Raw genomic sequence first — 24,480 nt, 5'->3', positions numbered from 1 at the left:
AAGAAAGCTGTGGCGAGGAAGAGAAAGGACACACAAAGCAAGCCTGGAATCTAGTTTCATTTTATTTTAGCAAACTGCATGTTCTTCACTTATCAACATCTCTACATTAGCAATTGTATAGCTCTCCAACTTTTCTTTAAAAAAGGGTAAACAAGAGGTGACAAAACTCAGGCTCTTCATCTCTTAAAAACATTTGAAAGTTGGATTCAAGAAGACTTTTATATATTTTGGTTTTAAGGTAACAGATGTGGCGTGGAAATACTAATTCAAATCACCCGCCTAACTGAGAACTACCCCTTCTGGAGCCCCTCTGGCATCAGACGATCAGTAGACGCTGCAGCCTCCGTTTACTGAAGATCTGACTCACCGTCAAACAAACCTTGTTGGTCTGAAGGAGCCGAATGCACCGCCTCCTCAGCCTGTCGCTCTAACGGCCGAACAGAAAGAAGCACCTCCAGGACTCAGTGCAAGTGTTGTATATACACTGCTTCTTCACAGAAGCGTTAAGGACCTCATCATGCAGGGGATCTAGGAAGGACTCTTCTGCCGTTGTACCTTCTCATTAAGAATCACATTCCCCCAATCATCCTGTTCCTGCTGTCTAAAGATATAAAGATCTTCTTTGAAGAATTTTTAAAAGCCAACCCTCCCCCCCAAACCCAAGAGGAACACCGTAAAATGTACAGATTATATATGTCCTAGAAAAGTCCTAAAATTATTGCAGAAACTAAAGATGACTTGTTCCAGGGGGAGGGGCAGGCATGAGGCACAGCATTGAGATCTAACAAATGCTCGGGTTGGTTTGATTTAGTTTTCAGCTTTTACCCCATCATTCAAGAAAAAAAAATAATAAAAATTAAAGAAGTGTTTAAGCATCAGAACTAAAATACAAATGCACGTTGACTTATAAAACAAGATTGTGGATTTGACCATGGGATTCCCTGACAGTGGAAAAATTTTACTTTTTTGCCCGGAGAGATTTCCTCATGGTGGATTTGCCCTTGGCGGAAGGTTTCACTTCCTTCCTCCCGCTGGCTGCTGGTTTCTTGGAAGAGCTGCCACCAGAGGGTTTCTTGATGGCTGGGGCTGCTGGTTTGGCTTTCTTAGCAGGGGTTTTAACCTTGGGAGGGGGTTTTGCTTTCCCCCGGCGGGCTGCGGGGGTTTTTCTTGGCTTGGGTTTGGACTCTCTTCGCTTCATTGCAGGGGCCCTGCTCCGTGATTTTGGAGGTGGTCTCTTCTGCATCCTGTCAGAAAGAGAGACAGCACAAGATCTCAGTGGAGGCGCAAATGCTACCCAGAGCAGAGCTGCTGTCATCAATTTGCATAAACGAAACAGATCTTGGCATCCTTGTTCTTTACCACGGATGTTTCTTTATGCAGCAGTATATTTCATTAGCTAAATCCCAAAGAGCAAGAACTCCTCTAGTGGATCTTGCCACACTAAGCACTTCCCAATCCCCACAGTGCTATGCCAGGGAGGTTTTGAACTCCTTTGTTAGGCATATAAACATACAAATAATGACAATGAATCAAAGTCAATTGTCAGAACAATTAAGAGACCTAAGCACTATCTCTCCTCTCTAAATGGAATTTTATTACTTAATGAACAACACTTATCTTAAACCCACATTCTGAGTAAGGCAGGTTTCATATCTGGCTATAGAACTGCAAATAATACTGTAGGGAAAAGTTTTCTTAAGGAAACAATAAATACAAAAAGTCCCATATGAAACATCACACTTTTGTAAAGCACAAAAGGCGACTTTAGGAGACTAAAGACAATACAAAGAATAAATACAGGCTCTCTTCTCATCTGGAGGAAAAAAAGAGGTAAGCTTCAAATTATGGAATGGGGGAGATCCTTATCTCTGGAGCAAGGCATAATTAGAAAATTCTTCTTCCAACACCTCTGAGCAACAGCCTTGTGGATAAACAACCACACCAAGAGAGAAACCTATGCGCTCTACAGCTGTGACAGTCACTTTATTTCATCTGAAGGAGCCCATTTATCTCTCATGCTGCCATACCTCTTCTTTGGTGGTGGCTCTTCCTCCTCAGACTCTTCCTCTTCAGATTCTTCTTCCTCCTCAGATTCCTCCTCTTCTTCCTCATCAGATTCCTCAGAGTCCTCATCCTGCTGCTTCTCTGGGTAGAGCACATCTGGGCTACAAAAGGGCTCTTGTCAGAGCGTGACTTACTTCTAAGAATACAACTCCAGGGTCGGCAAGCCTTGGGTAACCCTGGCTCTCAGCAGGCACTGCGGCCCACCCTCCTGTAAGGTTACAGCTTTGAGCCTAATCCAGAAACACCCCCAAGACTTCTGTGTTTGCTGCTATCTGAAACCAACATTATTTAGTCTCTGCAATGGCAGAAGTGTGACGGCTTGTAAGTCACCAGGAACGTCCTAGCCCTAAGCTGCCTTTTCTCTGGTTCTCTTCCTCGTTGCTCCTTCTGTGCAACACAGGAAGGCAGACAACAAAGGGACAAGATCAGACTTCAGTGACTCTGAACGGAGGCTGAAGCTGCTGAGGACTTTGTACGTATGCAATAAAAGAAGGTGGGGAGCAGAGACTTTAATGACTATTGCTGCCATTTGGCTCTTTGTGGGACACTAAGTCACCATCCCTGGGCTCCACGTGGCCCAGCACAATACAATATACACTCACAGCAGGAGAAGAAAGGCTGGTTTAGTCTCACCGTAGCTAATCTAGGTCATCTTCCCTCCTCCCACCTCTCCTCCACATCGGCACTAAGAAAGGCAAACAGTTGAGTCCTACTCATTATGAGTATCCTTGCATTAAGAACACCACCATACTACCTGCTCATGCGAATTTGTTTTAGCATGGGAACACTTAAATAGCCCCCATTCTGAAGAAAAAAAAAAAAAGTGCATCATGACTACACCTGAGAATATGGAGCCCAATATTTTTATTGCCCATAAAAGTTTCCCTTGCTAATGAAGTCAGCTTTATGTCCAGTCAGTCAGACATCCAAGTAATGTCATTATCTAGAGTACGGGTGACAACATTGCGGTTCATCAGTTATTAAACCCTCCACAAACTTCCCTGTAAATAGGAGGTCAGCCTATGAACTTCAGCACTGCTCTCTGGCTGAACTATGTGACACTTATCTTGAACATTGTTTTACAGCCAAGCTCTTTACCTAGGATAATAAGGGAAGCAAAGCTGAAAGGTTCCACTGAAGCCCTTTCCAGAAATTTGCTCCATCCAGCCATTCTTCTCACATTTCTGCAGGGTTCTCTTCAGTAGATGGACTGGGGGGGGGGGGGGGGGGGGGGGCGGGGGGAGAAAAAAGAGGGAAAAAAATATCAGAGAAGGGTTGCGTTACTATCTTTATCCACTTGTCTAACCTTACTGCTCTCTGCAGTGCCCTCTGAAATCAGAGATGGAGAGTCAGGATGAAGTCTCCTTTGCCCAGGACACCTGCAGAGGAACAAAACAGCACTGGAGACCCGAGAGTCATGAAGACACCATCACATGCTTCTTTCTGCACTCAGCAAAGACCAGCTGCTGCATGTGGAACCCAGCTAGACCACTGTGTTTAGAAGCTTTAGTATGTCTTTAATTTAAAGGGAAATCTTCTCACAGTTAATCTCCAGGAAGATTCAAGCAAGATACAAGTGTTTGTTCCTGCACACTTAGCAAGTGTGGCTTTAAATTCTCCAAAGGAAGAAGTCAAGAACAGTGCATGGTTTTGATGTCACGATCAAGGGATCCTCCTTTATAAATGCATTGAACAGCACCACGTAACTACTTCCGTCCAAATTTAACCCAAGTCTCAGCTTTTTTTCAGCCTATTATCCAAAGTGTTTCAAAAAACCAAGTCTTTACCCTGTTTGTGCCCTCCTCATGTTCTAAATTTCATATGTAGTGCATCTTTCCCCATTCTGTGGTTTTGTTTGGGTTTTTTTTTAAAGGGAAAATATTTGGTCTAGAAATATGACAAATGCACTTTTTATTCCAGTCCTCTGTTCCATTGTGCACTGTGTAAGAATTGTAACTGAAACTGTGCAAGTACAGGGGATCTTTGTCTCTGGCAAAGGGCTGAAGTTGTTCAGTCAGTTCACAACCATTTTCAGCTTGAATTAGAAGCACTATTTACATATTTAGCTCCCCCCAAACCAAGGGAAAAGCAAGGTCTGCCCTCAAGCACATTCCAAAGAGGTTCACTTGAGAAATGGAAAGAGAAAAACACAAAGAAACGTGCTGGCTGAACCGTCATCTGAATCTGTTCTGTACAATTAATGCAGAGATATTCACTCCAATCATTTATTCAACACTCCTGAAATGACCTTTTATCAAGAAATGACATTTCACAGCAAGAGAATCATCTGGGACAGTGCCACATCTTCACCAGCTTACAGGCAACCTCTGCTGAAATGTTTTACTTTGTACAGCACTGGAGGAGATTGCATAGCTAATTGAGTTGATTGTATCCATTAAAATACTTGTGTTGCAACATTAGGATCGTCACAGTTCAAGAAGTCTTTAAAAACCCCACACTTTTATAAACAGGAGCAACACATAAAACATAAGGCTGTTTTTACTCTGGGTATGAAAGATCAACAGCAGCACGTAAAGGATTTGGCTCCAGTCGAGTCCACTTACAAAGTATGGGGTATAAAATGGGGAGGAGTGCAGAGCACTGGCTCTGCAGTGCATTACCCGCCTGCTTTTACATCTCACCAGATCTTCCTCTGGTTGCTCTTAAAACAGAGCAGAGATCATCAAAATTCCTTTTATGTAATGGAAGGAGAAAGAAAACAACAGATTGCAAGCTGAAATTTCCTTACCCGACTTGCAAGACTGACAAGCACTGGAGGCTGGCTAAACACAGGCCTCTAAGGACCAGGGAAATTTCCAATGGTCCTGAAAATAAATCATGCAAGGGCTTAGTAAGCCTGGAAACTCTTTTCCCTGCCCCAAGATTAAGAAGTCACACTTGGCATCAGTCTCTAATTGGCAGAAGGCCTCAGGCAACTTATTTAGCCCACACTGCCGTGAGGGAACCTGGGCTCCTCTCTAAGTCGGTAAGTTCTGCATCAAACAGCCGTGCTGATGCCGTGCTTCAGCTCCAGGTGAAGAGTGCGGGATCAGCAATCTCCTCTGCGGCCCCATGTCCTGAGGAATGGCACCAGCACTGTGACACCACAGTACGAAACCGATCTACTTTTAGGTCTCACTCTAGTAGTGACTGCTGCAAGCTCATCCTGCTTCAAATAACCTCCAGCCTTGGTTAAACAACTGCATCAGGGCTCAGACCAAATAATGCAAATAAACCATTAGAAGATCTGCTTTAAAGTCTCTGTTAGTATTGCTTCTGCTAATGCAAAAGTCAAAACAGACATTAGTGTCATTCCTGGGAACAAAGACATGCCAAATCCCTTCCCAAATACAGCAGGATTTCTCTCCTCACTTGCCTGACCTTTTAAAAATCAGAGCCAAAGAAGGACCTCAAACAAATCTGTAAGAGGGGTGCTTGTGAATTTTTTAAAAAAGTTAGACTATGCAACTTCTCTAAATAAAAAGCGACTAGCAACTGCATTTATGCCAAGCTGTAGCCTTTCAAAATAGAGAGAAAAAGATTAAATCAACTTGGTGATTTAAGAACAATAAAGTACTTGAATACTATTCCCCCTTCCTGGGAACGTGCTATAGACAAGAGAAACATGCATTATGTCTCAGAAACCAGCCTTTGTCAGGCTTGAAAGGAACTAATGGGAATTAAAAACACTGAGCATCATTGCAGCACAAAGAGCCGAGCAGCTGTCAGTTCCCCAGCAAGCTCAACGGAATAGTTTCAAGGTGCTGCACAGACACATCTGCAGCTGCAGGACTCTCTTTCAGCATGTAAAAGAGAAGCATTACACTGATCAGTACTTTACCCTGGAAGTTGGAGTTGGTCCCTGGGTGGTTTTCCAGGATATACTTCTTCAGCGCTGTGGTGGAGCAGGTCTTCGGTTCGTTCATGGCCGCAATAGCAGACAGGATGGCATCTTCCATCAGAGTCCCACCCAGCAGGGGCTTCTCCCCTGATTTCTTCAGCTATTTTCCAAGGAGGAAGAGAAAAGCATCAAGACAAAATTCTCCCAAACCAGGTCAGGACAAGCTCCTCTGCACCAGGTGGGTCGGCGCTCCTGCATTAGCACAGATACGTTTTATATTAAAACACTGCACAGGGAACGCTGCTCTCCCAGCTTTAATTGGGAGGACAGGCCTATTCAGTCAACTGGCCTGGAGGGCTTTTTTATCAGTAACACATTGTCCTAGTCCCCAAATACACTGCGAGGATGTGGCAATCTAAGGGCCTATCACTCGGGGAAGAAAATAAATCAGATCTTCCTCCATCCCACAGACCAAATGTACCCAAGAGACTTCTATGGCATAGACATGAGAAAAAGACATTGCAGGCATCTGGGGTACCTACTGCACTTACAATTAGTGATGGAAAGGAAAGCTTACCCCACCATCTCCCCTACTGTGCTAGTGAGTCAGAGCTGAAGCAGTGTGTGGAGCATGCTAAGCAAGGAAGGCAGGGGGATCTGCTCCAGAAATGTAGACCAAGAGGAAAATAAGAGTCCTACTGCTTCATAGTTTGACAACTCCCGAATATGACAGGCTGCTAAAGAAAGGTGTACCCAATAAAACTGGGGGGGGGGGAATGGGCACATTAACTTATATCCAAGGCTTGTGGTCAGTACAGTCAACAAAACAAGATGAACTCTGGCTCTGACCTGGAATGTCCCAGATGCTCCCTTCCCTGTGATCTGCTCTAACTGGCCCTTCTCTACAGCTCTCTGCAGGGCATTCTTCAACAGCTGGGGTCTGAAATACAGGAGCATAAAGCTTTACTGACACACACTGACAGCCTAAAAAAACAAACAGAGAAACAATGCTTTATACAGAGTGAGAGCAGAGCAGTACTTACAAGTGGTATCTGCCTACATACAGACATTTTAAATGGAGATCTGTCAGCAAGTGCTGATTACATGAGAAGAACAATGTACATTAGTGGAAATTCAACTGCAACACTGTCTTGGTGTCACCACATATCCAGAAATGGACAAGCTTCACTCGGAAGGATCTACTCATTTTGAAAAGCACGTTTAGACCTGGAGGGCAACGAGTTAGTTGGCTCACAGACAAACAAGGGACTGAGGACAAGCCCCTGTAAGAGGTGATGCACAGGGTTTTCCTAGATTTGCTTCCTCCCCAAGCCTTGACCCGCTCCATATGGACCAACTTAAAGATTACAGAACCAAGTAGGACAAGATCCCAAGGAGAGGTCTTCGCATCCACACAGCTAAAGGGATCTGGTTTTGGTTAAGGGCGGAGGTGTGTAGAGCAATGCCGATGTCGGTGTCAGGAACAAAGATGGGGTGTGGAGTGATGCAGAAAAAGGCATAGCTTTTCCTCAAGCTTTCCTGCAGGTTCTACAACGCAGAGCACCACCTGTCTGCTGCCTGCTGAAATACTGAATTGAATGACAGTGAAGTGAGGCAAAGCCAGAGAAAGGCTACATTTCACTGCTCCTCTGCATCTCGGATTGCAAAAGTGTACTCCTGCACTTACCTTATATCTACTTTGAGTTTGGGGTAATACTGAGACACATATTTCTTGATCAGGCTGTAAGAAGCTTCCTTCGGCTCACAAAGGCGGGTGAAAGCCAGCGGCAGGATATCTTCCAGCTTGACTTGTTGCTCTGCAGTCGAAGTGGAAGTGCTTTTCTGAAATACACATACTTTTACGCATCAGTGGGGCCTAAAACTCTGGGTTTTCTGAACCAGCAATGCACAGGTGGGAGAAGTGCTCCTGACAGTGGGCACAGGTCTGGCAAACCAAGTTCTGTAAGGCAGCTCATTAAATTAACAATTTAAAAAGTTTAGCAGCTTAAGCAAAATTGAGCAAATTTGGCTGGAATTTTCATAGGAGTCTTAGGAAAGTTTTACAAATATAAATTGCTGAGTATGTAACAACTTCTGTATGTTTAATAGTTTCCTTCCTCTTTCTACAGACACTTTCCTCTGCTACCCTTCAGTGAGACAGGTGAACATGATACATGCTGACATGAAACTTAAAAACCAGCAAAGGCAAGACCTGTTCAAATCTCCCAAAAATGAACAGCTAAACAGGAGTGCTTTTTTTTTTTTTTCAGATGACAGTATGAAATCTTGATTGAAGCCAACACTCCCTTCTGAATTTTCCTCCATCCCTTTGTTACTATGAGGAGGGGATGATCAAGAAAAAAATGGTCTGTTCTTTATACAGAAAAGACAGTGGGGAAATGTGCTGAAGTTTAATGATTTTGATGCTTAACAGCAGCTTTGCAAACAGTCAAGCAAGTGAGGGTGCCACTCACCCAGACAGCTGCTAGACTGCTAGCTGAATTCACAGAAAACAAAAGCAAAGCTATTTGTTTTGCTGCAACACAGAGAAAGTAACTAGGAACACAGACACCGATACGCTGCAGACAAGAAAAGTGATGTGTTAGCAGTTATCAGGTGCCTTGCTCAAACTTCTCGTGGAGCCAGTGAACTCTATTTAAAAAGAAGTTACGCTGCAGTTAGTTTCCTTCAGTGCCCTAGTACCAAGTGTGGCACTGGTTCCCTCAGTTTTAGGGCTTTTGGTCTCCCCAGTAGCCAAGAGATAAGCACCAAGATGTTACAATACTCTCTAGGTTCACCCATCTAAGCCGCAAGGGCATTGGCAATTCCAGCTAAGCCTTTCGTAACTGCAGTGTTAGAAATGTGTTTCATACATCCAGCATAGCAGGGAGCGGAGAACAGCGGTGCTGGAACCATGACTAATTGTGAGGACTAGGCTCAAAAAAAACCCACATCACATTTTACTACCTCAGAACAATATACACCTAACATTAGCAGCTTTCTTCCAGAAGCCTTAGAACATTTTCATCTTCCTCCCTCTGCCCTCACAGCTGATGGAAAAATGTTCATCTGACAGTCCTGAAGACTGAAGTCTTCCATTTATCCATGCAACAGATAGAAACAGCAGTAGCATAAAGCTCTCTTACAATACCTGAGAGGCATCTCTCTCTACCAGGTAAAGACAGAAGAGGAGCTTCATGGTTATTCAGCTTTCTGCCTCTGAACCAAAGCCTAGGGGTTTAATGTAAACATTTTAAAACTAAGATTTTTATTATTCTACTTGGTTTTAATTTCGCATACTAACTTTCTGATTCTGATTTTAGTGGAATAGGTGTTTTAATTATTGTACTTGGGGAGGAAAAGTACAGCAAGGAGAAGAATACTGTTTGGGTTGGGGTTAGGCTGCATTTCATTATATACATGTGTTTCAGGGCAAGATTTTTTAAAGTATTGTTTAAAATGATCCATCTTACCTTTCTGTCTCTGGCTTTTGGAACAGTTTTTCCTGCATTAGACACCACTACAAAGCTCCCAGAAGCTCCCTTTCCTTTTACCTAGTTCAAAAGAAAGTCCATTTCAGTCTTTAACAATGTAACTCAGAAAAATAACAACCTGAAAGAGACTAATCCACATCATTACCCAGATTTTGAATGCACTGTCACCCTGGCAATGGGCTGTTATGGCAGAGGTCTGATTTTAACCCACTGACATGGATCAGAAACCACAGCCAGACATTAATAACATACTCTGCTGTCCTGACCAGGAGACCCTAACAGATATCACAGGCATAAATTACAGTGGTAAAAAACCCCCATGCTGCTGCAGAAGTGATGTTGTTAGACTCAGTTTGAAAACACATGCTGCTGCAATGCTATATGACACAACACCAAGAAACGGTCATAAATTGCACAAAAGACAACCGTGCAAAGTATCTGATTGACTGAACAATAACAAAATTCTGCCAGCATCTAACAAAGTAGAGACAGAGGTTGATTAACCTCCACGAGGGAGAACACAACCACCCCACAGACCTGCTAACAGAGTTTAAGAAACTCCTATGTGATTGAGTAATATCACCTCCAGTGCTACTCCACAAAGCAACTCTTACCTGTCTAATGATTCCTCTCTCCAGCTCCCTTTTCAATGCTTGCTTTAGAAGATAGCCTCTCCTCTCAAGCTCCAGGGAAGGATATTTGTGGATAATGTATTTACGTATTGCAACGACCGATGCACCACTCTTTTGAAAGCACGCCTGAAACAGAAGCAAAACGATAGTAGAAACCACCTGCACTGCAATTATCTTGCTGTGGGTCTGGAAGAACAGAGATTGAACTGCTGCATGTAAGCCAGCACATCAGCACGGGATGCCAGGGCTGGCTTTTTCCCCACAGTGACTCAAGAGTATAAAATATGATTAACAAAATACTTAACTTTCCCCTTAGAGTGGCTGAAGGGCAGACAACACAAAGCAGTACAGCAAGCACATATCAACCACTCCCATATTCTGAAGCACTTACAAGTAATGGCATAAACACTACATGCTACTACAAAATACAGTCACTTTTTGGCAAACCACCAATGATGCACAACCGGTAAGTCATTTTACTAATGTCAGATAGAGTAATCACTAAGTCAGAACAAGTTGCCATTTTTTTTTTTTTTAAGTAGTTGGAGGATTGGCATTAGTAAACCAGTAAAAAACCTAAGCTGAAGTTCATATTTTGAAGACATAGCAGCTGGAAAGGCCATCTTGCAATTAAGGCTGGTGGAGTCCAGGCCTCCTGTGAAGGCAACATGCATGAACCAAGCCTCGAGGGGAGAGCAGCACAGGTATCTTCTTACAACCAGGAGGGATACAGTAAACCAAGACCAACACCACTTTGGAACACTAGTTTACAGTATCTCCATCTGTCCTGGATTAGAATAAGTTAATGCTGAAAAAAGCATGTATCAAAGAGATGGATTAATCAAGGTAAATCAAGTTAAATATGGCTAGAAGGCACATCAAATTAGATGATGACAGCAATCAACGAGGTTATGTCATACTAGCCGTTTCTAACAATGTAACTAGGGAGGGAAATAAATTCTAAACAAAGAAATAAGCTACAGGGGCTTCATCATCATCATGGACTCACATTTCAGCTCCATGGGCTTCCAGGCAGAAGCATACATGTCTTACAGTAAGTTTCCTGCTAACAGACAGCACTATCATCTGTACCATCAGCAAGCTGAAATTGTGGATTTTAGGCACACAAGTTATTCTGCCTTGCGACAGATGAACAAGAGAGACATTTGTCTCCTGCTTACCCTGATGGCCTCAGTTAAAATAGCATCCATTTTGGGACGTGAGGTGGCAGCCATCTGAGTCTGCTTCTGTGCTCTAGCTAGCTGGCTAGCAGAAAGAGTAGCCCATGCAGGAATGGTCTTTTTCACCTTCTTCTCCTTTTCCTTAGACTGATCCTTCTCGCTTAGGAAAAATACAAAGCAATAGTAAGACAAAAGACACTGTGAAACAAGCCAACAAGCAGAGCAACAACAACAACAAAACCCCAGAACATCTGACACTGAAAATAATTTAAAGAACATTTTGATGTTTCTATTAGAAAAAAAGAGACCCTATCTTGATATTCAGTCTCACACATGTTCTAGAACAGCAGCTACACTTGATTGGTAGCTTCTTCCTGAGAAATATGAGCACTTTTTTAAGGGACCGATCCTATTTTCCCCACCTCTCCCACCACTTTTTCTATCTCTAGAACCTGTCTTTCTTCAGAATCCTACCCAAATCCCCGAATTCAGCACTAAGCAAGCCTTACTCCTTTTTGGTTTCTTCTGAGGACTTTGTTTCCGCCTTCCCTTCATTCTCAGGTTCCTTTGGCTGTTCTGCTTCACCAGATGCAGCAGGCAGGGTTTCATTCTCTTGTTCTTCTCCAACAGAGGCAGATTCCTCAGAGGTGACTTCTGCATCTAAAAGATGTGAAAACGCATGAAGTTACTGCCTAAAACTAGCGTCTATTCTTCAGGAAGGCGGGGAAGAGGGAATTGAAGAACACACCCCCAAAATTATTTCCCACCAGGCAATTTCTTCTTTCTAATTTAAAGAGATGATTTCAATGTAACTTAAGAAGAGAACAAAACTTCTGAAAAGAGTTTCAGTAAGGTGCAATCAGCCATCAAATGCCAGAATAACTTCAAACAACATCATGTAGCATTTTCACAATGAACTAATTTCCCCCAGTCTTCTCTTAATTCCAGAAGTTACTGTTGCAATCATCCCTCAGAGCGATCTCGGTGGGGAAGGGAGCAGGAAATCAGTACCATGAAACACTAGGATTTTCCGCAAGGTTGAGGTTAATGTGTTTTTAACTCAGAGAGGTGCAAAAACATACATCTCTACAAGATATTTAGATAGGTACATACAAGTAACTTTGTTTATGACCAACTTGTTTTCAAACACTGCTGCTTCTGCACCACATGCTGCAGCACCTGAAGGATTTTAACCGTTCAATCGCGTTTTTCCAGACTTTGCAAAGCTTTAGACTGCACATGCATTGGCAGAAGCACTTGACTATCAGCAGGATCAAAGCCAGTCAGAAATCAACTTACCAAGCAAATTAACTCCAGTATATTTAGTTGAGAACAGCTTAGAGACTGGGCTGCCTGCTAGATAACATGCATATAAACTGCCATTACCCACTTTTTGGGTAAAGAACTGTCTACCATGACTGCTCCATGCAGTAGACATGTTCTCCATCTCTGAGAAGGAGCTTAATTAAGCACTCCTGCTACATTCCTGTGCATAGTTTTCCCACAGAGGCATCATGCATTTAAAATATGCAGTGTATTAATAGTTAGTTTCATATGTAATTTATTTATTTGTGACACCAAAGAGGACAAGTCAGTGAAACTAACTGAACGTAATACTGAAATGACACATTCTGAGAAACTGAGGTGAAGCTGCTAAAACCAGACACATTAATATTGGACTAGATTTTATGACACATTGTGGTAAAACCCTTTTGTTCAGGAAAAGAAAGAAAAAAAAGTAAATACTTTATTTTTCCACTCATTAACTCCACCTTTCGATCTCAAGCCATCTTCCTGACACTACTGAAACTTCACAATTTCTACCTTTATTCCAAAGAATAGCAAGCTTAAAAGGGTCTATATTTAGTTATATTTTCCTGTCTGGAGTGTCAAGGCTTTGCCATAGGGTATGAAGGACAACACAAATGGGTTCAGAGTGAAAAGAGTGGCTGCAAAACTTCCCAATAATCCAGGAAAAGCCTGTGAAAAGAAGCTAAGCATTAGTAATATTTTAATCATGGCAGAAAGTTTTTTTCAGGAGTTTCAGAACACAAGCCTATGTTTGGGTATACATTAACAATCCACTACAGAACTATTACCGTACCCGCTTTGACCTCTTCACCTTCAGCAGGTTTGCTTTTGGGAGGAGTTTCCCGGGAAGAAGAATTCACTGAGCGACGGATCGGCATTGTGTCGTCTTCAACTTTCTATAAAAAGTATACAAAAATCAGTACAGATACTGGAAAGAATCAGAAAGTTTTTAAAATGGGATTAAAGTAAATCAAAGCAGCATATGTAGAAATATTCTGGTTACATTTGGATTTTTCAGAATTTTAAAAGACAGTAACCCTCAAACCAGCTTCTTTGAAGCATACTAGGAGAGGATAGTTTCACATTTTACACTTATAAAAGAAATAATTTATTTTCAATTCCAAATTAAATGAGATGAGCATTTGAGGATTTTGACAAATACAACACCTCAGGGAAAGCAGGGAAGGGGAAGGAGAGTGCCTACGGGGTTTAATAGTTTCTCAATCGAGTTTCCTACAAGCAGGGGAGAAAGAGTACCAAGTAACCTTCAGCAGGACTGGAAGTCAAGGACTGATCCAAGGGCAAGCTTGGAGAATGGGCCAGCCCCTACCTCACTTAACTTGTCCGTGTGGATCAGCTGAGCTCCCGTTAAGAGTGGAAGCGCCTTATGATGCACGGGTTCAGCTTCAGACAGATCAGTCGCCATTTAAATTAATTTCTAGCCCCAAGTGCAGGTAACACTGTGGAGCCCCAGGTTTTAACCCCAAGGACTTTTTCCTAATGGTTTTCACAGTGCAGTGAGGAGTCAACCTGAAGTACAGAAAAGATGTGGTGTGAAAATTAACAAAACAAAAACATCTATGTCCATGTATCTAACAAACTAAAGATTAAAAAGAAAAGAAGGATAAATGACTTACAGCTTATGACTAACACAACTGACAGTCAACACTTGCATTCAACAAAGATGCTAAAACATGTAAGCAAACTTGAGTGCTATGGAAGTAGCAAAAATGGTAAAGGTGTAAGCCAGACCTGCAGCCTGCTCCATTAAAACATATCTGAAAGAATAAAAACGCTCTTTAAATTAACAGAAGGCATTAACGAAAAGCAGACATTGCACTGTGCCTAAAGTAAGGCATTGAGGTAAGCAGTCAGCCACTGACTTTGGGTAAAAGCAGGAGCTGACACATTGATCCAGCTTCTATCAGCCTAAGGAATTAAACCATTAAATCCGTTAGGCAGAAAATACATATGCTGGGGACCCGAACCATGCCCCCCCCCCCAACTAAATCCCATGCAATTTATAGAACTGAAGGACTCCTTGAAGAAGAAAATAACCATCAAAACAGCAATCTCCATACCATCTACAAAAAAATTGAAGCTTTACAAAACTCTCCTCCAAACACATGCACTGTCACGGGTACTGAATGGGTTAAGCTTAGTTTAACCCTCATCAATTCTCACCCCTGACTACCATTACACTTCTACAGCCTTTCTTACTTGTTGCCCATCTGCCTGCATCAGCCTTTCTTAAGGAGAGGTGCTCCACTATTTCCGTCGCAAAACAGAGGGCTTACTTGCTCATTCACTTCCTCTTCTCAGCACCCCCTTTAAAAAACTCAGAAGCAAAGCCTCGCCTCTAGCAAACCACGGCTGAACCCCTTCTCCTCCATTCCATCCAAAGATCAAGCTCCAGACTGCCCTCTTCCCTTCCTTACAGAGAAATAGCCAAATGCTCCCGATTTCTATCTATTCTGGATGTTTTCTTTTGCTCAGATGAGAAGGCAGGCACTTACCATAAATTTCCCCAGCCTCAGTGTGTTCTTCTTGACCAGAGACCTAACATCACTCCTGGCACTGTTTTCAAGATGATTTTCACCACTGTTTCAGCACTTTGCACTGCATTCTCCATTGCAGGGGTGGATGCTCCGTACTACATCAATACCATCTCAATTACTCTGTATTCTTGCCCAAAAATACAGTTCTCTTATTACTTAGCAGCGGGGACTCCTAGCTGATCGGAGGGATTCTCTCTGCCTCAGTTATTTTCCCAGGCAAACCAAAACCCAGGTCATCTGCACGGAGCACTTTTGTTAAACCTCCAAGCTGTGTAAGTAGTTTCCATTCAGAAACCAGCGGCAGTGAAAGAAGAGCTGAGGGGAATGTGCGTTAAGATACAATGGTTCACAAGGACTGGTGATGCAAGAGGCTACATCATTGTACCTACAAGATCTCCTCCCCAAAGAACAAACCGGTAAATTAATAAACTAATTCCACTGCTGCTGCAGGTGGGTGCAGTGTCATGTCAGCTGCACACACCTATGGCACAACCAATCAAGAGACTTTCATTTCAGGAGAACTAGACACATCACTAGGCAGCATTTCCATGGGAGATGCTCTAAAAGACATTCATCTAGCCAGCCGTCTTCAAAACACAGTGCTTCTCACAGCTAAAGGCAGTCAATCCGCTTCTGCAACTTCTAAGACTTCTCCTTTGATGACACTGAACAGTCATTCTGAAAAATGACAGTGAACTAGTCCTGTCTCAGCACCAGTAAAAGCAAACAAGTGTAACAGTGCCAGATGTTTTCTTCTGAGACAAAACAGAAAAAAATCAAATCACACTACATGCCAAAACCAAAATAAATGAGATGAATGAAGCTTTCTTATGAAATTTCAGGATGGGAAAAAAATACTAATAGCCAATTAGAATGTAAGAACTGCAGCCCAGCACTTCCCCCTCCCCCCCCCCCCCCCTTATTTTATGGGACCTTCCTCCCCAAAGTGTGGAAAGTAAGAGGAAAAATTAAAAATTCCACCAGGCTTCAGCTCAGTATCAAATGTTTTTTCTAGCAAGCATAGCCTGAAGCCCTCTAAAAAAAATGCCAGCATTTTGAAGTGAGTCCTAAAATAACCAATTACAGATCCATCCTCAGGGAAATTGGCTGGGGGCTACAAAAAATGCTTTCCCTGGGATTACTAACACACACATCGAAGCACGCACTGTGGCTGACCTGGTCCTGGTTTTTATTTATTTTTAAACTATGTGACCTGCATGTCACATGCATGAAAACACAGTACTCCCAACTTTGACTTAAAATTCCCCAAGTTCTAAAAAACCCCTTTGTTTAGATCACAGTATAAACTACTCGAGTCTTCTTGCTCTCAAGTGTGAACCTTAACACAGCACAATTCATAACTTCAGTGCCTACAACACACGCAAATAAGACATCATCCAGTGGAAATTCAGAGTGACCCAAGCAGGAGCTTGTTGATTCCCTCTGTATTCCCATACATAGATCATCTCCTGCTCAAAAGGCCATGGGAATCAAAGGGGCAGGAGGATAATCTCCTGTTGACTTCAAAGCACCAACATTTGATATTTGCAAGGGGCAAAGTCACCACCTTGTGAAAGCACCACAGCCCAAGCACTGCTCTTACTTAGCCTATTTCTTCCCACAGAGGGATCAAAAGTAGTTTTCTGGACTGGGTGTGAAACATCAACTACAAACAGGGCTGAATTTTGTTTCTCAAAAGATAAACCAAAAGACTAGAAGGTTTTGCAACAGCAGTGCAGAAAAACTCTCATTCCCCCCTCCATAGAAAATGGTAGATTTATTTAATGGAAAAATCAAGTCACACAAAACAACTGTTACCTGGACACCCTATTGCATGGATGAGCTACTAAGACATCTTTAAATGAGTACCACAGCTATGATTGCAAGCATCACTTTTAATAACAAACAACTGGAAAGTAATGATTGTATTTTGCATTTACACAAATGTCAAACAAATACTGTGCTTAGAAAGTGGGAAGAGGCCATCATCTGAGGATGCAGGTTTTCAAGGTGGTTGTTGGGTAACTGTCACGTACACTTAAACCTGATGGACTGGCAGAAAAAAATAATCCCATCAGCCACAAAAGAAACATCTGGATACCAACCTTTTCAAAAAGTTGCTTGAAAGTACAGATAGTAACTCCTCATATAGCCACTCACAGTCATTTTCCTATGGGTCATTTGAACTGCAGGCTCCTCAATTATCATGAACTAGTCATTTCAAAGCTGGTAATCCAGCAAGGAGCTGATCAGCAACGAAAAGCCCCAACTTTCTGGATTTCTAGATGAGCAGGAATGGTTGATAGTGTCTAGTCTCCCAGCTCAGGGAGTGGCCACTGATGGAAGATCCAGTCAAGGGTACAGGTAGCTTTATATGAACTATTATGAAAAAATATACCAATTTCCTCCTGAGCTATCAGCATAGCATTAGGGGGGGGAAAAAAGAAATAAAGGGAGGCTTCAGGTGAGACACACACATTTTGGATAATATTTCAGAAGACTGGAGTCCCCCCACCAACGTAACAGAAACAAGAACATGTAAAAAAAAAACAAAAAACCAACGTAATCTGAGGCATAGTTCGGCTGACTCCTTGAATTTCTGCTGGCCATAAGATTTTCCAGCTTATCTCAGACTTCAATCTCATTCAAGAGAAAATACTTTAGGATAAAACCAGGTCTCAAACATGGCAAGCCAACTGTCAGGCTGGCAGAAATACCAAGTCACAAGGACTTGTGGTAGGGTGCACAGGCCGAGCTGACTGAAAACAAATATGCAATGGAAAAATGAGAAAGCATATCCAATCCTGTGCTGTTAAGGGTGTCCACTTACTGTTACATGACACGTACACTGGTGATTGATGTGTTCTTAGACATGACTTGGTATACGGTACATGGTGCGGGTCTAGAAATCGGGTCAAAAAGGGCTAGAGAAAAGTTTTATGTTCTTGCAGATTTGAAGCCAGGGTGTCAAGGGATACAAAACTGCCAACCTTACAAGCAACACAATCAAGAATGACTGTTTTATTACCAGAAAGGCTTAAAAAGCAAAGTAACTGGATTTCAAGAACAAGCTATTGATTATCGTGCAATAATCTACTACTTTCTAAAGCTGAATTGAGCAGAAGAGCATTTAAATGTCTCAGAAGCTGCAGAAAAAAAGCACAGGAAATGTTAATATTTTCGCAAAGCAAAAATGGAAATCCAAACCAAACATGCCAAAATATTACCTGCTAAATTGCAAGTTGGCCAACTTTTTCAAGACTTCTGGCCCCCTGAAACCCTCAAAGCTCTTCCCTAAAAATCCAGCTCAGGTAGAAGATACTTTACCAAACCTCTCAATATCTATATTGTCACAGAATATATCAACCTGCAACACCTTTGATACAAATTTGTGTTTTACAAAATTTATCCATTAGAAGTTCTCAGCTGGTCGCCTGTCACAGTCTGCTTCACAAAGGTGTTCTAGTGTTTACCAATCTCCCTTTTGTTTTTGCAGTTCACCAAGCTGCCTGTTGTCTTGATTAAATCAGGCCAGTAGTAGTAAGTAATTTCAAACAGCCTAAAAACATGCAAAGGAATAAAATATCTTACTGAATACAAGTTAGTTCCCACTTCTAATCCTTATTTGGCAACCTGCTCGGAAACTCACTCCCGTTTCACATCTGGTTGAGCATTACTTCCCAACTGCCATTCCCATCACTTCTACTGCCACTCAACAAACTTTGTGCTAACTTTGTCCCGATCCTTACAGCCACCACATCGCATTGATTTCCTGGGAGGTGTCCTAGTTAAGCGGACTTTTCAATCGTGTGCCTCCTGATTAAGCTACAAGGGCTGTATTTGCAACTCTCTTGCGGTTGAGTCTACCAGAGATCTGTTACAGGCTATCTGAGCCCCATGCTGCTACAAGCATTATAAGCCATCTTGTTTCAATTAAAGAAGAATAGTGGTCCAATACAAAGATCCAATAGCTCAGCACTTGCCAGGCAAGAAATTCTTCGCCTTGACTAGCGTTACAGTTTCTATTTCCATCCACTCCTTCCCTATACAGCATTAAGGAGGGGAACAACAAATCCCAAGTACGTTAGGGTTCAGGGGAATACAGCAAAAATCTTTCACGCTTCTAGTTTCCAAACACATGCATTCCTACACACGGAGCCCCAAAGGCAAGTTTTTTCTAAGTCTAAAGATACATTTTCATTTCAGGGTAGCACTGAATTTGGACCTCTGACTCCAAATGCTGCAAACACAACCTGACTTACACCTTGTCTATCCTGCTGACTTTTACAGAGCAAAGCAAAGATTAAATACCGCCCTTCTGCACACACAAATGCTGCTTTCACTGCAAAAAGAAAAAAAAGGCACATTACTACAGTGAGATTGATGCTCTGCCTCCCCACCTGGGACTGAGCTCAGCGCCTCATCTCTGCTACAGTATAATACCGGAACTCAAAGTCAGCTCAATCTCAACAGACGTTTATTAAAATACAAGTAACAACCCATACCTCACCTCCACTATTCTTCATCACCAAGAATGTCAGGTCACTATAAAAAACACTACAGTTTTCAGATTCTTTCTGAATCAATCTCTGACCTATACAGAAGACAGTAACAGCAGACCATTTCTGTGGCCTGGATTATCTTCTTTTCCTACACCCAGGAGTTTTTCTTCACATCCCCAAACACACAGCCAAAGCCAGGTAGCGTGCAACTTAAATTATGCCACCATCATACCTAGAAACTCACAAAAACTTCAGCTAAGGGATTAATACGAATCAGAATTTCTGCTTGCATAGCTGTCTAAAAATAATCCCTCTCCACACTGATGCTCAGGATTGTGACAGTGACAACCTCTGTGGGACAACAGTTTTTGAACAATTTTTGGCTATTATGGTCCTTGATCCAGATTCTCCATGAGCTGCCACTGACACAAGCAGCTAAGGAATGAAACAGCCCGTATTAGAGTGCACAGGGTTCAGCTTTAAGTTTAGAACAGGTTTAGGTCACAAACTTACAACTACTCCAACATGAAAATCCACTGCTGAAAGTTTCATAGCCTTGGATGAAATACCTTAATTCCAGGATCCAACATGATGAATTTTGACAAACCACTGACACTTGAATGAAAATTCAGGCTGCTAACATTACATACCAGGGTATGAACCTTTTATAGGCCATATTGTCCTTGCTTGGATTAAATTTAAAACCACTGTATAAACCCTCCTCCGAAACTATTACTTATTCAGCCATCACTTATTCTTCTACAGTACAAAACTATACATGATAAAAACTATGATTTCCTTGCAGTCTATACAAAATCTACTCACACCTCACATTAGAAAATCAATCAATGTAAAACTTCTTTTATTCCCCCTCATGGAAATGAAAATCCTCAGAGAACCCTGGGTCACTTGTAACAAAACACTGAGAAGAGATTCACACATGAGTTTCTGTTGAAAGGGAAAACACAAAAGAAAAAGATACTCTAAAAACAAAAATAATTGAAGCAGCTACTACCTGAGAGGAAAGTGCACAATGCATCGAGGAGCTAATTAATTAAGAGGCACAGGCAGGTAAAGGGGAGAAAAGCTGCAAAAGCCAGTAGATGTTTTCAAGGCATATACACCAAGTTCTTTCCCCCAACAGAAGTTATGTGGAGGTTTTTTTTCCCCATGCATTCCTCCTTTCCAAGGACTTTCCACTCTATCCACCAATCTCTTTAAGTCCCTCCTGAGGAAAGTAAGCACTCTCATGCCCAGTCCGTCAAAACATCTCCACTCTTTAACTAAACTCACCAGCAATACCTTCCTCTCCTCTCATTCCCCCTACACCCACCGTCCTTGTGGAGGAGCTTAACTGTGTGATGTTGTTTATAAACATGAGTACTTCTGAACCTTTCCCGCCTCAATAAGATAGCTGCTTGCCAAAGAATGTTGGCCAACTGTTTCTTGAAGATGATGCTAAAAATACTATTTATGGTAAAAACAAACAAACAAAAAGTCACATGCTTGGAAAAATCAGAGTGCAACTATTACTCAAAAGGCCTGATAAGAACTAAGAAGTGACATGCTTGTTAACCCACAAATAATCCAGTGGCCAAGAAAGACTCCTGAAAAGAGTAACCTGTGAAATACCACAGACACGAGCAAACTGTCAGTCTCTGCTACACTTTAAAAGGAGTAAACACACCCACAACCCTACATTATCTAACTTTTCTTCTCCAGCAGTACAGGCTGAGCAGCACTCTGTGATTTGCAGACACTATTGATGTGAAAATAGAACACAGGTGGGAAGGATTTGGTCTGAACAGCCACCCAGAACAGGTCTGGAGCTGTCCTGGGACACCATAAGCTGGTGGAGCCCCTCTGGCCTGGGAAGAGCTACACCAGTTTACATCAGCTGAGGTTTTGGCATACTGGTCCTTCTGTCCTTAAGTCTTTGCAAGGTTTTAACCAAAAAAACGCAGTCCAGAGTGGCAATAAGGATAACAAACCCAGAACAGAACTGCTGCTCTGAACCCAGAATGGAAGCCCCTCTGGAACAGTCCCATTCCAGTCTGGAATTTAACAGCCTTCTCTATGGAGAAGCACATGCAATAAGGAGAGGAGGATAACTAACATTCTTTAACCAGGCTGTGACCACCACAGAGTCAGGGAGGAACTCAGAAGCTCCTAGTAGTCTTGCAACTTAGGCCTGTATCCATCTCTAGCAGCACTGAGAGGGATTAAGAGCTTCTTTTTGGAAGCAGAGCCACACTGAAATCTCCGACAGCAGTTTTCCTCGAGTGGCGGCACCTCTCTGGCCTCTGGTGAAGTGAGTTTGTGGAGGGGAAAAAAAAAAACCCAACCACAACCAAGCAACCAAAACGCGGGAAGCCTACCGCGGGAGCTAAGACACTTCCTAAGTTTATAAATAGCAATTTTTATTGTGTCGCACCCCTATCAGCCCCTTCCGCCGCTGACCTTCCCGCCCCCCCGCCACCCACGGCACACCCGCCGGTGTTTACCAGGTGTCAGCGGGACGGGAGAAGCGGTTTTGACGCCCGCACCTCCTTTGTCAAGAGACGACGAGGGGTCGGGGACCCGCACCTGGCCAAGGCCCAGCCGCGGCACCCGCAACTCCCCGGCCCGGCGACACCCGAGGGCCGGGGACGCCTCCTTGGGCCTGGACGGGGGCGAGCCCGGCGCACCGCGGGCCTCCCCGGGTATGACCGGAGAAGGGGGGGAGTGGGATTGGTGGTGGAAAGCAGGCCGCCCTGCCCACCGCGACAGCCCCCCCCCCCCCTCCGTCCGCGCAGAGTGTCGCGACTCGTCACGAGACACCCCCCCCGAGGCCTGTCAGGGAGGGGGCGCGGCGCTGAGGGGAGCTCCCAGGCCCCTCCGGCAGCTTCACCAGGCCGCCCCCGCGCCTCACCCCACGGCCTACCGGGCCCGGCCCCCCCTCGTCAACCTCCGCCGCGGCGCCGGGGGCGAGCGGGCGGGGGGAGACTCACCAGCAGGCCCGGCGGACACAAAGCGGCCCCTCTAATGGCGGCGGCGGCGGCGGGGGAACCGGCGGGGGGGGGGGGGGCGAGGGGGGGCCGGGGCAAAGGGGCGGGGGCGGGACAGCGGGGGGGGTGTGGCCGCGGTGCGCGGCGGGAGGGGGGGGAGGCGGGCCGCGGCGGCGCCGCCGGCCAATAGGAGGCCGCGGGCATTTTTCGAACGCCGGCCCTCCTCCCTTTCCCCTCCGCCTCCACGTCGCGCGGGGGGGCGGGGGTGAGGAAGGAGCGGGCGCATGCGCGGCGCCGTCCTGTCCCGCCCCGCCCCGCCGGGCCCCTCCCGCGCCGCACACACAACGGCGGGGCGGGGCGGGGCGCGTGCGCTCTTCCTCGGCGGCCGTTAGCGCGGCTGCGGGCGCGCGCGTGCGCTCACCACCGCCTCGCTGAGGCGTTTCCCACCTCCGCCCCCTGAGGGCGCTGAGGGGGCGAGAACCGCCGCCGCCGCCGCCCGCTGGCCCTCACCTCAGACCCCGCCGGGCAGGGGCGGCACCGCGCCTTCCTCGTCCGTGTCAACCGTGCGTTCCAGTTGCGGAGCGTTGCAGCCCTGGCATCTTTGCTCCGGCTTCTTGCTTCGTCCTCCTCCCACCGTTTGCGATTTCTCCGGTGCCTGCCTTCGCTTTGCCTCAGCCTCTTATTCTTTACCCCCCTGCCGCTCTCATTAGCTGTGTAATTTACTGCTTGCCTCAATTACACTAGTTCCATCGCTGAGATATGGCTGCAAGCTGGAAATTTTCTGTCAGAACACGCTAACAAGTCCTCACTTGCAGGAATGATCCCTATTCTGATGTTCCTTCGGTTTGCTCCATTTCAGGCAGCTGCTTTACCCGCACCTCAGCTGCCCGAGGTGAGGATTATCATTGCAAGGCAGAGCAGAGGTGTGACCCACGCTGGTATTTTCACTATCATGGTTATTTCAGGTCTGTGCAGAGTACACTGAGAGGTGATAAACAGAGGCTTTTTCTGTGTATCTCTTGCTATGCTCTTGCTCCAAGCCTGTTGCTTTATTTTTTTGGCTAGGCCTGTGGGTGGGTTTTTTTTTCTTCCCCCAAATCCCTCTGCTTTCCCTTCACTTGAGTCCTCAATTCCCTTCCCTACCTATTCTTATTTTCTTTTCTGCCAGAAGTATGCTTTCTACAAGCTGTGTCCAAATATGCCACACAACTTTTCATCTGTAGCCTCTTGCCCAAGCAGTCTCTCATCTTTGTTTTCTGCACATAATCCTGACTCATGTGCTGCTCAACTCTCTCTCTCCAACTGTGTTTTTATGATTTGAAGACTGTATGGGCACTAATGCATTTATTTCAGCACCATGGTACCTTTTCTTCCCTCCTGTGGATGGGAAGCCCCTCTGTGAGCACCATTCAAAGCACTGTGGAGGTGTCTTGTTTCTGCAATAGTGCCTTGACTGTTTCTTGTCTAAGCTTTTTCCAACTTTTTTTCACCCTTAGGTGGCTGCTGTAACAGTGCACTACACCCAAGAACATCCCCTTCCAAAGCCAAGCTGTTATGACCGAGGCGTGGCCTTGCTCAGTGTCTTTTTCTCCACTCCAGATTATCTCTGTGATGTTTTGCTTTCATACAGTCCTTTGTCTCCTGCGCTGAACAGGCCTGGAAGCGCCTTATCCAGATGGCTCTACTTTGCTAAACATTCCTGTTTTGCTTGTGAGTGCAAAACAACGACCATGCAGCTGCAGAAAAATGTGTTCTTTGGCCGTCCCCCCTTTGCGGTGCCTCTCTGGCAGGAGGGGAGGGACTGGGGGGGGGAATGTGCTCCTTTACTGCCAGCTTTTAAGACACCAAGAAGGAAAAGATGAAATCACCCCAGCTGCCCTCCCCTTGCTCACTGCAAGCCTTTGTGCAAA

General features: G+C 44.3%; 1 protein-coding gene across 5 annotated transcripts; it reads right to left on the bottom strand.

The window, feature by feature from the left end:
- Window positions 1–44: 44 nt before the first annotated feature.
- On the bottom strand, window positions 45–22,686 carry HP1BP3 (heterochromatin protein 1 binding protein 3). Of its 5 annotated transcripts, none has more exons than XM_069780444.1 (13): window positions 22,574–22,686; window positions 13,854–14,053; window positions 13,317–13,419; window positions 11,722–11,872; window positions 11,213–11,372; window positions 10,014–10,157; window positions 9,379–9,459; window positions 7,593–7,747; window positions 6,755–6,845; window positions 5,906–6,065; window positions 3,163–3,274; window positions 2,028–2,165; window positions 45–1,244 (listed from the first exon to the last, which is right to left on the bottom strand). In XM_069780444.1, exons 2-13 carry the CDS (start codon window positions 13,947–13,949, stop codon window positions 959–961), a joined length of 1,677 nt encoding a protein of 558 aa, XP_069636545.1. In that variant the 5' UTR covers window positions 13,950–14,053; window positions 22,574–22,686; the 3' UTR covers window positions 45–958. The 5 variants fall into 5 exon arrangements, with proteins under 5 accessions (XP_069636545.1, XP_069636548.1, XP_069636546.1 ...); XM_069780447.1 differs by lacking the exon at window positions 22,574–22,686 and adding an exon at window positions 22,088–22,446; XM_069780445.1 differs by lacking the exon at window positions 22,574–22,686 and adding an exon at window positions 20,411–20,518.
- Between the last annotated feature and the right edge of the window lie 1,794 nt (window positions 22,687–24,480).

Source organism: Haliaeetus albicilla, chromosome 4 (genome assembly GCF_947461875.1).
Source record: "Haliaeetus albicilla chromosome 4, bHalAlb1.1, whole genome shotgun sequence".
Taxonomy (NCBI): Eukaryota; Metazoa; Chordata; class Aves; order Accipitriformes; family Accipitridae; genus Haliaeetus; species Haliaeetus albicilla.
Note: the sequence above shows the minus strand (reverse complement) of the source record. Positions and strands in the feature narration are given on the sequence as shown.